We start from the raw sequence: 14,111 nt of genomic DNA, 5'->3' as shown, positions 1-14,111 counted from the left end.
GTTTCTCATTATTTTACCGAACAAATTTGTTGGGGCAATATGGCCCCATTTTTTCATTTCATTTCAATTTATTTTCATATTTCTCACATATATCACAATAAAGTAAATAAATACGAAAATTATACAAAACATGATTTAGATGAGACTTCATCAGAATGTACAGAAGTTTGATTTGGTATAAACACGAGGTCTGTATGCATGCGAATTAAACTGTGGTCATAATGCGAAAAAATATGGTGGGGCCTGCGTAAAAGCATTAGCTTGTACAGCCGCAGGTCCCGTGAGTAATCAGATTAGGGGAAGTTTAAAGTACGGATGTTTTTTAAGACCAACTATATCTGGGGAAACCGATTAAAACAAACAAAACAAAAAATTCAATTAAATATATGTCACTAAATAAAAATACAGAAAACAGAAAGTTAATGTTGCAGCAGTGAACAACAACTGCAGAGATTCAAGGGGTGTGTTGCAGAGTATAGAAAATGGCGTAACTGTATGTCATAAATACATAAGTAGAAGGTGGGATAATGAGATTTGTCGTGAATGTAAACAATACCGAAAGCTCAGGAGTAACATTCCAGCATGGGTCCTAAAACCAAGCATTCCGTGTGACCATAGTAACCGACAGCTGTCACGCGCGAGAATTTCGATAACCGAGTGGAACAGTAGGTGCATGAACAGCGCAACAGGCAGACTGTTCAAAAATAGTGTTCATGGTTAGGATCCCGCCGGACTAAGGTGGGATAGACAAGGGGTAACATGTAAAGAGCAACAAGAACTATACACTGTGCATGCCGTACAATGTAGCTGCTAAGAAGATATTGCTTCAGTTTTCGTTTGAATGAGGTTACAGTGGTACAACTTACAAGTTCCATAGGTTTTTTCTCTCTCTCTTCTTTCTTTCTTTAAAACTCAGTACAACAAACAAACCAAAACTATGCAATCCTGTTGACCACTTTATTTTTATAAGATTAACTTTTGTTTGTCTGTCAGCTGAAGAAACCCGGAAAGTGAAATCAGAAAGTTGCGAGCAGAAGACTTTTTCATTTTTTCTTTTTTGCTTGTTCTCTGATAAAACCCTGAAGTGGCAGCAGAAGTTGCGCTGAAGGCCTTTTTTTTCGTGTTAGCTGATGAAACCCGGAAGTGACACCAGAAATAAAAACTGCCCCCCCCCCCACACACACACACACATGCACCATGCACTTAGTTTATAAACGTGACGCCCGCCGTGTACGTCCTCTAACCAGCAATCACAAAGAATTCGATCAATAAACGGGAAACTGAAGATACAAATGCCAGTAAAATAAACATCCAGCACCACTCCACCACCTCACACTGGCACTAAAAAATCAAGTGTTTATTTTTTCATTTCGTGTTGAACACTTCAGACTGAAGAGATTATCACATTATGAGACTCCGTACCAAACAGTGAAAAGGAAAGATGATGATGATGCTAAACAACATATAGCGCCATTTATCTGTAGAAACATCGAAGGCGCCCAGTTCGATATGCCAGTGTCACCACATTATTTAAAAAGAAAAGTAAAAAAAACAATGAAAAGAATGCAGAGAGGAAAAATAAATGGAAAGGAAACACAGGAGAAGTGCATGAAGTAAATAAGCATATGTTTTTTTTTTTGCACCATACAAAGGAATACATAAGGCGTCACCTACTTTGGGCCCCCGCTTTTTTACCCCGGAGGTGTGTAGCTTTGTTTTTGCGCTGAAGACATTCTTTTTTATTTGCTTGTCTGCTGAAGAAACCTAGAAGTGGCACCAGAAGTTGCGCTAAAGGCCTTTATTTTTTGGTTTTGTTTTATTTTGTTAGCTCATGAAACCCGGAAGTGGGCCCCCACTTTTGAAAACGTGGCGCCGGCAGTGGTATTTGGCAGCTATAGGTCTATGAGCTACTATGATTCAATCCTCAATATAATCCTCATAAACCAATGAGATAGTATAGCTTTTAGTTACGCTATCAATGTTTCAGAGTAAGACATGATAATTATATGCTAGTCCAGTCGACCAGAGTTCGAGAGTGCATTTGACACCAATGGCGGTTGAATATTGCACGCGATTTACCCGTTATATTTTGCTTCATATTAGTGAAATTGCTTTTATCTGTGTTGTTGATGCCCTGCTATTTTAATACTGTTTTGTTTGTCCTGCTTCTCTCTCCCTCTCTCTCAGCAAACACTCTCTTGGATCCTGCACCATTCTGTATACCAAGTATTTTGTAAATAACATGCAATTTGCTGTATTATATATAATTCATATGTAATAACTCATTCAATCTGTTCAGCACGATGTTTGTTCAATACCCATACTTTGGGTGACATAAGAAAAAAAAAATCATTGTCAAACCATTGTTGGGTCCTTAACTATAAATGCATCCAGTAGGCCTATATATTACAAAAATACAGCTGTGTTTTCTTCATCTGTTACTCATTTTCACATGCACTTTGTTAAATCAAATTTTGCAATAATTACAAATATCCTCTGCATATACATTGTATATAATTTCTCAGTTTATTTGATTTCTCAATCTGCGATGACATTATGACTTTGGACAATTAAGTTTGGGGGCTACCATAGCAATGTACTGTTTCTCCTGCGCGTGCCATAGCCATTGTTTTCTTCTTCGAGATATTTAGTACCTAACTTCAGTTTCCTATAACTTTTCGGCCAGCGCGCCCTCTTTTGACGAGCAGAAACGTAACCCAGGCAACATCAATCTTCCGGCCACCTGCACCTGCACCTGCACTGTACCTTTGCCCTGGCCCTGTCTCTTTTCTGTTCGCTCGGCGGGCTGTTGAAGCTACTAAACTTATCGGAATTAGGACAATTTTCTCGTTATTACAAAGGACAAGATAAAGGAAAGATGGCGGTTAGTCTGGAGGAGTACTTCAGAACAACGTTCGAGGATAAGCTTTTGGTGTAAGTATTTGCGTGTCCTTGAATAAGGTAATCACGCACGCACGTAAACACCACAGAACTCTAACATTTAGTTACAGAATTCTGTGGTAAACACCCGTCTAACAGTTAACGTTAGTACAAGTAGGGGATGGATCGGGTAACTATACACAGCCCAGGCCCATTCGCTGTATTCGCACAGCGTATACCCAGTCATTGGGTGTCCAGACAGGTTGTGAGACCGGACGTGTACTGTAAAGTGCGTCTGGTTTGACAATGACGCGCCTACGTAAACAGTTGTCAGTGAGAAGCTGTGCGTAAATGCGTATTCAAAGTGAAATAAGCAAGTCAGTATGCGAGAGTCGAAAGTGTCCGGACACCCAACCCCCCATCCAACTAACAGCGTCTGGTTGGGCTAGGGATCGGGATGGGATCTAACGTTACAATATCAGTCACTGCGACTTTACCCGCTAGGCCGAGTTTACCCATAACTACGGTCCGTGTGCAAAATAACTCATAAAGTAGTTAATGGATTGGGATGAAACTTACAGGATAGGTTGAGAATGACACAAGTAACAAACAATTAACTTTTGGTAGTGATCCGAGAATTTTTTGGGAATTTATGAAGGATTTTCAATATTTTGGCAGGTAGGGTCAATGAACTTGGGGAGTTCTGGCTACGCGTATTTGAGGTTTGCATGCGCGCACTGAAGAAATGTACTGTGTACAATGTATATTACCGGAATAGTGTATACCAATCATCCCTCAATATTTTATCCTTGTAGTTGTGTGTATATTTTCACAGTGGATTGCTGTTTGCTGCGAGGTTGTTCAATGTACAAACATCCATTTCCTCTTCCTTCATGCTCAATTTCATTGCATAAACTTTAGAGCCCAGATTTTGCTGTTGAGTGATATGAAACTGATTACCATTCTGCTGTATCTGTAGGAAGATGCCAGAGCGTGAGGATGACCACCTCACACCGGCCACCAGACTGTTGGAGAAGAGGAGAGAAATGTCGGAGGTGGAGCAGGCTTTGGCAGCTCAGAAAGAGGTAGGGGTCCAATCCAGATATTATAATTTACTGTACATTCTGCCTGTCATAAAGAATTTGCATTCTGGCATCAAAGCCCCAGTAGCAACTTTGGAGATAGATCTATCCAATGGCTCTAAATAATGTTTTGCTAAAAGGCAAAATACTTGATTTTCCTTCTACTCGGTCATGTTGCGTAGCAGACCATAAAGCTAAAACATGTGCTCAACTTTCAATGGCTATTGCAAAGGGAAACAATAACATCTGTAGTAGCCTACATGGAAATTATTCAATTGTGAGTTCATGGAAAATTGTGTGCTTTGTGAGTAGCCTACAGTGCATGTAGGTTATTCAAACTCAGTCAGATTTTGTTTGACAACATAATATTCATCTGTGAGGTAGACAGAGATATACAGTAATGAGAATTAATGTCTCAGTCTTACTCTCGTGTGTTGCAATAAATGGTAATGATTTGAACAACTAGCATTTCAGTCAGCCAGATGGCTCATTTATCTATCTGTGTTTTGAACAACTCAGTTCAGTATATGATGCTATCCCTTGTTTCCATGCCAACCAGGAATTCCAAATGAAGATGGAGAGTTTGCAACAGAGGAGAGAGGAGCTGGAACGCAAGGAATATCAACTCAAAGAATCACTCCTCAAGTTTGACAAATTCCTCAAGGTAAGGAAACAAGAACTATGACTTGAGGCTCCTGTTTCTCAAAGCATAGTTGCAAGTAACATGGCAACTGGTTAAACTGAATAGCTTCGAGCACTGTTTTTAGTGTTGAAGTAGTTATAATTGTCACATCAAACAAATATTGTACATTTCCGAAGGTTTTGTGGCAGCAGAACTTGATTCTAGTCTGTTCTTGATGGGATGACTGTATATTCGGTGCGTGTCACTCCATTATATCTTGTAGCATACATTCACAGTTAAACTTTTTTCCCGTAATTCTGTTCATAAGCTCGAGAAATACTGTGAGAGTCAATTTCATGGAAGACATGCTATTTGCTCTATGAATGTGGTAATTGAATGAGTTTGATTTTTTTTTTGTCTTTGTGTAGAATTTTGAAAATGATCATGTATTTCAGTTTCAATAGGCTGTAAAAGTGCACGTCATGTTTCACCCAAGAATTTCTTCAAAAGTCTTTCAAAGTATGTGTGTTTTCAATCAACTCTAAATGTATATGCTATAATGCCAATGACTTCATTATTTTGTCTTATATACATGTATATGTAAGATCGTTGACAGAGCAATGTTGCCAATGTCATCGTCGGTACAAACATGATGCAATGCATCTCATAATATGCCTTCTCATATTGTAAATAAAATGGAGAGAAGACACAAAATTTAATGGAGGAAAAACAAAGATCTAATGTTTGACCAATGTATCTGTCAATTTTGAAAAGTTTGTCACAATACTGTTTGTATGATCATCAACATTAGTTAAAAATTCATCCTCATGTTTCCCATTTCAGGAAAATGATTCAAAGAGAGCCAGGGCAGTGAAGAAAGCACATGACGAGAAGGATCTGAAGAGATCAAAAGAGAAGGAAATCTCAAGGTAAACAGATGTTTTAATAAAGATTTGAAATCATCAACTTTCATAGTCTCCGTATTTTGCTCTACAACTACAAAGAATCTAATAATGTGCACTACTGCTTTATGTTATTGCCAATTCCTCTGCACTGCATCATAAATAAAATGTCTGATATATGAACCTTTGAATATAGTATGCACTGTGTACTGAGTACACTATATATGTTAAAGCTACTGTGAAGCAAGATATTTTCGTGGCATGAAATTTTAATGAATTGGAGCCGGCAGCCTTTTTTGTGGCATGACATTTTCGCGAATTGCCACTGACATTCAGGGCATATGGTGCAGAAGAGCTTTCGCGTGCATTCTAATTTTGCAAATCTTGGCTCATGAAATTTGCGAAATCAAAATGTATGCGAACATTTCTGGTTGTACAGTATCCTACAAATATCTGTTACAGATTTATAGCAGTATCCTCTTTCTTTATTTCAAACTATTGGCAGGTATGATGATAATTACGTTCTGCTTCTTACAGTTTTCTTGTAACTTATCCTTCCAGTTCTTATCAAGTTGGGAACCTTGGGGCTTTTTCATAAAGCCGTTCTTAAAGTTATGAGCGACTTCAGGACGACTGGTGATCAGTTCTGATGCGCTATACTTAGCAAGAATTTAAATGATTCAGCGCGAGAACTGATCACCAGTCGTTCTTAAGTCATTCGTAACTTTAAGAACAGCTTTGTGAAATGCCCCCTTTTATTGGTAACCAATCCATGTCCTATGTTGTGTTTCGCTGCCCTGCAGGTTGCTTGAAGAGAAGAGAGAGCTACAGAACCAGAAGGACCGGCTGCTGCAGCGGCTCAACAAACACCGCCTCTTCCACCGCTTCCTGGAGAGGACTCTGGAGTCGGCCGAAGAGTTCCACGAGATCAGGGAGGTCATCGCCCGCCATGAGACGCTGGTCGCCACCCACAGGGTGAGGAAGAGAACAGTGATGATGGTTGTTGCCATGGCAAGGGATGGCAGGTTTCTTTCGAAAAAAAAATGTTGCTTCATAAACTCACAGGATAAGAAAGAGAAGAGCGATAATGGTTGTTGCCATGGTATTACTGCGGGGATGGCAGGTTTCTTTGGAAAAAAACAAACTGTTTTAGACCGTGCTCTTGTAGGCAGCATGTTTATCTATGCTGGAACTGTGCAGACTTTGAAGCTGTTGAATCTTGGAATCATAGTGATCTGCCATGGCATCACTCATGTGACAGCCAGTGGACCATGAGTATATTTGATGGTTGTGGCTGAGAAATTTGAAAATTGGTATGCATTATGACCAAGGCTGAAAAACAATTGCAAGACATGATATGAATACCCTGTTTTCTAGTTACCAGGGTTAGCTTAGAACAGCATGCACCCATGTACCCATCACTGTTTGCTTTAGAAGTAAAATGAAAGAAGAAGAGGAGGATCTGCAAAATCTTCCATAGTAAGTGTCTCTACTTCAGAATTCAGACATTCTAATGGTATTTCAGCACAAATCTCACACAAAACTGATGTGATAACGCGAGTGTTAGATGATTTCTGTGCAAGAAAAGCAATACTAATTTGCATAGTTTAGGCCGTTATATTCAAAGGAGACTCTCTTTCAAAAATCTGTGCTCCTTCACAGACCAATAGGAGAATGTTTTGCACTGACTGTACAGCAGTGCTCTACACACTGTGTAATCAAAGCCATGATGCTTTTGACTAGGAAATTTTACTTTCATATTTACATTCATAACAAACAGCATAGCCCTATTCATATATGCATTTATGTGTTTATCTTTGACTTTGATCTGTTTGAAATATATTGTATGTATTTGCATATTTTGCACATTCAATATATGATACAATCAGTATTCATTTCTGTGATTATGTGTTTATCTTTGACTATGATCTGTTAGAAATATGTATTTGCACACTTTGCACATTCAATACATAAATCAATCAATGGTGTGTTACTTCTCTATCAAGATCTTGCTCCTCGGACCTCCCCTCCCCCAGCTTCTTTATTGTCCTTGAGAAATGCCCTGCTCTAAGCTCTGTATTTTGATGCTCTGATGAACCCAGGATCTTGTAGAGAAAGCCAACAGGACGCAGGACGCGGTGGAGAAGGAGAAAGGGAGATTGGGCAAGTTCACTGAGGAGAAGAACAACGAGATCCTGCACTATAACAACCAGCTTGCCGTGTTGCAGACCCAGCTGGACAAGGCACAGAGTGAAGCAGTCAAATGGTAGGCAATTTTTCTGTCTTGTGAGAGCAACTGTTGAATCAACAGTGGCAGATTTTCATGTCATCTTATTTTTGTTTGTATGTGTTACAGTGGTAGGCAGTCCCTGCATCTGTAGCACTTGTTGTGACAGCAGTTGCATTTTTTTTTCTTTTTATTATCTTGTGTTGGGAAATCTTTATATTCCTAATATCTGCTGCAACAAGAGTTGAAGCATCTTATATTATACTTCATTTTTTATTTGGGGTGATAAATTTCATTGTTTGAGCAATACAACTGGTATTTGCCATTCATAATTTCACCAGCATTTAGCATTATTTAATGTAAGGCTAAGACATACAAATATTGATGTCATTTATATGCTTCATGCAGGGTTATAGTGCAGTGTGTTCGAGTGTGAAGTATGGTATTAAACAAATTGGAACATCCAACACGAGTATACTGTCAGTGTGTGAGCTGTACACAACTTATCAATTAAAGGCATGATTTATCATTTGCAGATGAAACAAAAACCCAGCAATAGGGCTTCAAAATAGTTCTGAAATGTGAATTAAGCATAGAAACAACCAATGCAAAAATTTTTTACCAGTATGATTGATGTTGACTATTGTTAAATATACAAAATGTGAACATAGTTATGATAAAAATTTTTCCAGACTAAACCATCTACAGTTATGGTTTAATTAGAAAAATAGTGATATCTCCTTATCTCCTTATATTTTAGGCTATATTGCAAAAATTTTTATGGTAGGATATGTTGTGATACAACTGACCCACACATATGCATCAAAAGTGATATCTTGAACATTTTTAAATCACTACTCCAAAGGTAAGCAAGACTTTTAATGTCACAATTACTACTGTCACAGAATCTATATATTCTATTCTTGCTCTTTCTTCCACTCTCAGGGAATCAGTATGGACCCACATCAAGAACACAGCAGCAAAGAAGACCCTCCTCCTTGGTAGAATAAAAATGTAAGTAAATGTCAGAATCCCTGGCCTGTGATTCGTTTGGCCATTAGCCGTAGTAGAAATCTATGTCTGAAAAACATGTCCGTTAGACACTTTGCAAGTTGTAAGGAATGGTTGCTTTGAAGAAACACTGAAGTTTTTATAGTTTAACTGTGGGATATTGTTAACCAGCCATAGTTAGGGAATATTACAATGAATACCCCTATAACTATCAACTTTGATATCAGGTTCCCTGAGTTCTTCTGACAATGATGTGAACATGTGGGACTATTCATGTATATTGAGAGGTTTTTATTTCTGTTCATGTTATCTTGTTTTTCTTATCATTCATTAAAGTTTAGTGTGACACTGAAATATGCCCGAACTAAAGACTTTTGAAATCATCTTTGGCACATGTGTATACAAGTGATGAGCAGGGAATAAACCTGTTTATCTGCATCCCGTCACTGCATGCCAGCAAATGAATCCAATGAATTGGGAGCATGCTCCACTGGCGATTTTCCAAGTAAAGACATTTTCTTTATAGATTATGAGTGAAATATCTGCGCGGATTTTGCATGCAATTGAAACTTTTAAAATTCTGCATAATGTAACTCCCACCGACCATCTGTGCAGCTTGGTGAGTTGGTACACACTGCTTGTTCAGTGTCAGACTGTCTTGACATTGCGATGATTTGGTTTCGATAGAATTATCACCATACACTGATTCCTTTTCTATGGTCTCTGTTGGCCTACCATCCTCTAATTGCTCTATTGAAACATTCAAAGCATTTTATACATATGTGTTTCTTTCTTCAGGGCCACACATAATCTCTTCCAACTTGTCAACCGACACTCCAAGACATCATCAGGAACAGACAACACATTAGAGCAACTAACAAAGGTAAGTGTTTCTTTTTTCATTTATTTCATTTCATCAATTTTCATAAAATCTGGTAGAAAAAATAAGATATGGAGAATGCAAGAACAGTACAGAGATAGGAATGATACAGGAAAATAAGCACTCACTGTTCTGACAGAAGTCATAAACACAACATAAATGCAGCTTTCGTAGTATCAAAGAATTGATTTTTAGCTCATTGAGTTTGCTCAAAGTGCATGCCCCAATAGCTTTCCATGGTTAAGCAGTCTGGATGTTTGAATGTTTGAATGTGACTTTATTTCCTCATTTACTGGTGCAAAGATTTATTTTTCCTGTTGTGAACTCTCCGATTAGTGTAGATTCCTTTCATAGGAATGCTTTTTCAGAGGACATCACTAAATGATCCCATAAAATGATGATATAGAGTTTGTTATGGCAAGAGCCCTTTTCATATTGTGAAAAAAAATGTGGACAGTAAAGCGTGAGCAAATGGTGGAGAATATTAATGTTGAAGATGGCCCTCTTTCGAACTACGAGGTCACATTGATGATTGAGTTTGTCTTTTGAGGCATCATTGACAGTTTTTTTTTTTTTTTTGGGGGGGGGGGGAGGGGGACTGAGCCAATTCTATTACTGTAACTACCATAATTAGCAAGAAGTGATAGAAAGAGGGGGAGGGGGGATGGGAAGGGATGATATACAAATTGAAAACCCAAGTTCAAGCAGATTTGGTGTGAATCCTTTTTGCAGCTGCAAAAAGTGCTTTTATAGAAACCTACTCCAGCAGTACTTTCAATAGTAATGTCCAATCGGCTTCATGGATATCTTGCACATTACATCACTTTCTATAATTTATAGTCACTGTTGTGGACAAGCTCTTATCAGTGCCTTATTTAGAGAGAGTCTGGCCAACTATTAAATTGGACGCCATGTCGATACTCAGCGTATTACGTGTGAAGAGGTCAGCTTGTGCGCTCGGACGTCATAATGAAAGCAAGTAAAACAGAGGACAGTGAACATTGGGCATTGCATGTGGGCGCAGTTTGGTAACAACATAGCTGCATGAACATCACGGGACCAGTTTTGACCATTCATAGGGTTCAAAACTCATAAGCTGAAAACTAAGTTGGCCAGACTCGCTTTGTATACGGCATCGGCTCTTATGTGCCAGGGCACAACTATCTTGGACAAATCAAACAACCCACACTCAGCCCAGAGCTGGCTCTCACTGACGCAATTTCTTGACCTTGGCTAACAAAAGTAAAGTTATGGGCGTGGGGAGATAGGAGAAATCCGTCAGATTGAAATACAAGATTAACCTGTTCCATGCTGAATTCTGAAATGCCCATAGATTTAACGCGTAGGTCACCAGGTTCCCAGATGGAACGGGTGAATTGAAAGAAAGGCGTGCTAATGGGAGTAATTTGCAGTTACTCTCATCATCAATAGTCAATATTTAGCTGTATATCTATTTCTAGATGCTTGTTGCTCTATAAATTGTGATAACCCTCATTTATTAGAGTATTGAAACTACTTTCTAGTACCTGTTAAAGAGATGAGCTATTCATAGAACCCATTCCTCTTTATCGTATTAATGGACCTGGTATCAGTTTTAGATAGACCAATTGATGCTTGGCCAGGCCACACCTCAGATAAACCTTTTTTCTTACCTTTTTTTTTTGTGGACGACCTACCAATATTGAACTTAATGTAAAAAAAAAAAAAAATCATATTCATAATTTGCAAATTACTCTAACAATACCACCCTTGCCGCAGCAGTGCTTTGTCACTGAGTAACAACAGTTATATGGGAGTTTGTAAAATATTTCATCGAAGTGAAGTCTCCATATGGGAGGCAACTTGCAACCCCTCCTTTTTTTTCATGATTTATTTATTTTTTCTAAAGATACAGCTTTGCTGACACTGTTATTTGTACTCCAGTCTGCATAGCTCCCTTGTATGAACTGTGCCACCCTTCCCCTCCAATGCTACTCAGTAACACAATAGTGCAATACTTGGTCCATTGCATCTACTATTAGACTCTATTGACTATCAGAGGGTAGAACTGTAAGCATACGCCGAGTCCCAAGGCCAGAGTTTACCACAGGTGTTGAAAGTTGTACTCACGTTGCCCAGGGTTTCATGAGGGAAAGTCCCTTTGAGTACTCAACCTTTACACTTGAATGTGAAAGAACAAAAATTAAACACGAAAGAGGATTCTGTTGTGTGACAGCAAAAGAAAATTAACTGTGCACATCTCTGCAGTAACTCCATTCTGAATACTATGTCATGCACTCTATGAGTGTCTAATCTTAGTCCAACTGTTCTCATATTATTAGCACTGGTTATATCTCATTCATGTGATCCTCAAGTTTATGAGGTAAAATTTGATGTTGATACTACTGTAAAACGAGAAATTTTCGAGTGCATTTTAATCTCGCGAATTTCGCGAGCGCCAAAATTCGCGAAATTTAAATGCACGCGAAAGTTTTTGTCTACACTACATGCATTGAACACCAGTGGCAATTCGCGAAAATTTCACACCATGAAAAGGGCTGTCAGCTCCAATTCGCGAAAATTTCATGCCGCGAATATATCATGTTTTACAGTATATTCCTTTACCTATCTCTCTTCATTTGAAACCACTCACTTTGATATAATGTTTGTGTCCAGTCTTTCTTTGGTCTGAATCAGGTCTGTTTTGTCAGCTGTCTCACTGTGACCCTTGACCTTTAACAAGTCAAACCTCCTGTTTTATTAGATTGTCTTTGTGTATTGGTGCTCTGTTACAGTTATATCCTTTATTCTCATCAAATTTCTTTGATTTGACTGCAAATCAAATCTGCACATATTTTTGTAGTCATACATGAGTGCACCCCATGTACAAACATGCACATACAGACCAAGAAATGCCGTTGTAAAACATGAAGCGACTCAAGGCTGTCAAAATAAAAAAGAATTATTGTGCACCGCTGGACAGACTGCCTGTGTGGTAATAAGTAGAGAAAATAATGTCTCTTATAAACTGCTAGTTGCTGAACACAGTGGCGGATCCAGACGGGGGTGCACCGGGCCTACGCCCCCCTTATCAAAAGAAATTTAAAAAAAAAAAAAAATGGGGAGGCGCTTGCGCCCCCTTTCATTTTGTAAAGGTGCCCCCTCCTCATGGAATTTCTGGATCCCCCCCTGTGAACATGTTATTGATCTAACAATCATTTATGTAAAAAAGAAAATATGAAAATATGTATATTCATTTTTTTCCCTTTCAGATCCAAATGTTCATCATGGACCTGACACAGATCACAACGGAAATCAAGAGGGCAGAGGTGGCAGCCAACTCGGCCGCAGTATCCTCAAATCCATAAATTGTTTCACTGTCATTCATGTGCACATACTTTAGACCAATCAGAGGCAGTCCTGTAGTATGCATCTGCTGAGACTGAATCGATGTTATCAATTCGAAGTACACCATAGCAGTTATTTATATCTATTTTTATATATATGCGGTCTAGCTGTAAGAATTGTTGTATTCTGTGAAGTGTTTCAGGAACTGGTCTTATGTCATTGCTAAGCTTTGCAAGCATGATGTTTCTCATCCTGGTTATAATAGACCTGTTGTTCATGGTGGAGAATAGATCTACTGCAACTGCCTTGATGTTGTCAATTTTAAGTACACCATAAGAATTATTTATATCTATTTTTATATGCGGTCTAGACACATTGTTCTATTTCATGAAGTGTTCACGGAACTAATCTTTGGTCATTGTTGAGCCTTTCAAGCAACTGCATGATGTTTCTCATTGTGGTAATAGACCTATTGTTCATGGTGGAATTGTGTATACCTGCCCCATTTGCATCCTGGGTCCTGTTTCATAAAACTTGTTAGCAGTAACAATGGCCACATTTCTATGACAAGTTCGCTCTCAGCCAATCTGATGCAAGGATTTCTGTAGCTTATAACAACTGTCGTAACTTGTTATTGATAGCAAATTGTATGAAACGGGGCCCTGGTGTTGGGCATACAGGCATGGTGACTGTGATTGTGGACTGGACATAGCTTTCCAAGATGACACACCTACAATATGTAGATTACTGTTAAAGTAGACTTTTTGCACAGTCATCTATTTTTTTTTTTTTTTTGTGCTTGACTGGGTAAGATGAAATTCACAAACCATAGTGTGAAGTAGTGTTACATATAAAATGCCAACAATTTGCATGCTTTTATTTGCGTGTTTCCATTTGAGCAAAATGTGCGAAAAATGTTCACTTTTACAGTACTGTGGAGTTTATACAGATGAGCTGTATGGCTTGTCTGCTCATCAGTCATGGTAGATACATGGTTAACGAACAGACAGACTGACATGCACTCGCTCTGACACTCAGAACACAAACACCAACAGAAAACCTCATATTTCTATACACACGTGCATACACGTTTACCTAGCCTCAAACACACTACACGAACTCTTGACCACACAATATGTTAATGCTCCCATTTTGATATGTTGGCCTTCATATTTCTGGT

At 38.6% G+C, this 14,111-nt stretch overlaps 1 protein-coding gene across 1 annotated transcript; it reads left to right on the top strand.

Annotated features, from left to right (window-relative positions):
• The first annotated feature begins 2,783 nt into the window (after positions 1-2,783).
• LOC139710686 (coiled-coil domain-containing protein 42 homolog) lies at positions 2,784-12,991 on the top strand. The gene is made up of 9 exons (XM_071622606.1): positions 2,784-2,934; positions 3,860-3,965; positions 4,522-4,626; positions 5,428-5,513; positions 6,290-6,461; positions 7,589-7,752; positions 8,659-8,727; positions 9,523-9,607; positions 12,856-12,991. The coding sequence occupies exons 1-9, from the start codon at positions 2,879-2,881 to the stop codon at positions 12,949-12,951; spliced, it is 939 nt and encodes a 312-aa protein (XP_071478707.1). The 5' UTR covers positions 2,784-2,878; the 3' UTR covers positions 12,952-12,991.
• Positions 12,992-14,111: the final 1,120 nt, after the last annotated feature.

This window comes from Diadema antillarum, unplaced genomic scaffold, assembly GCF_040938485.1.
Source record: "Diadema antillarum isolate AM-2024a unplaced genomic scaffold, OU_Dant_1.0 seq00001553_RagTag, whole genome shotgun sequence".
Lineage (NCBI taxonomy): Eukaryota > Metazoa > Echinodermata > Echinoidea > Diadematoida > Diadematidae > Diadema > Diadema antillarum.
This window is presented reverse-complemented; position numbering and strand designations above follow the sequence as displayed.

Excerpts from the sequence above, each read along its gene's own strand:
- LOC139710686 (XM_071622606.1), top strand. The coding sequence starts at position 2,879 with ATGGCGGTTAGTCTGGAGGAGTACTTCAGAACAACGTTCGAGGATAAG. Across the intron at positions 4,627-5,427 it reads AGTTTGACAAATTCCTCAAG|GAAAATGATTCAAAGAGAGC; the intron begins GTAAGGAAACAA and ends TTCCCATTTCAG. Across the intron at positions 8,728-9,522 it reads CTCCTTGGTAGAATAAAAAT|GGCCACACATAATCTCTTCC; the intron begins GTAAGTAAATGT and ends TTCTTTCTTCAG.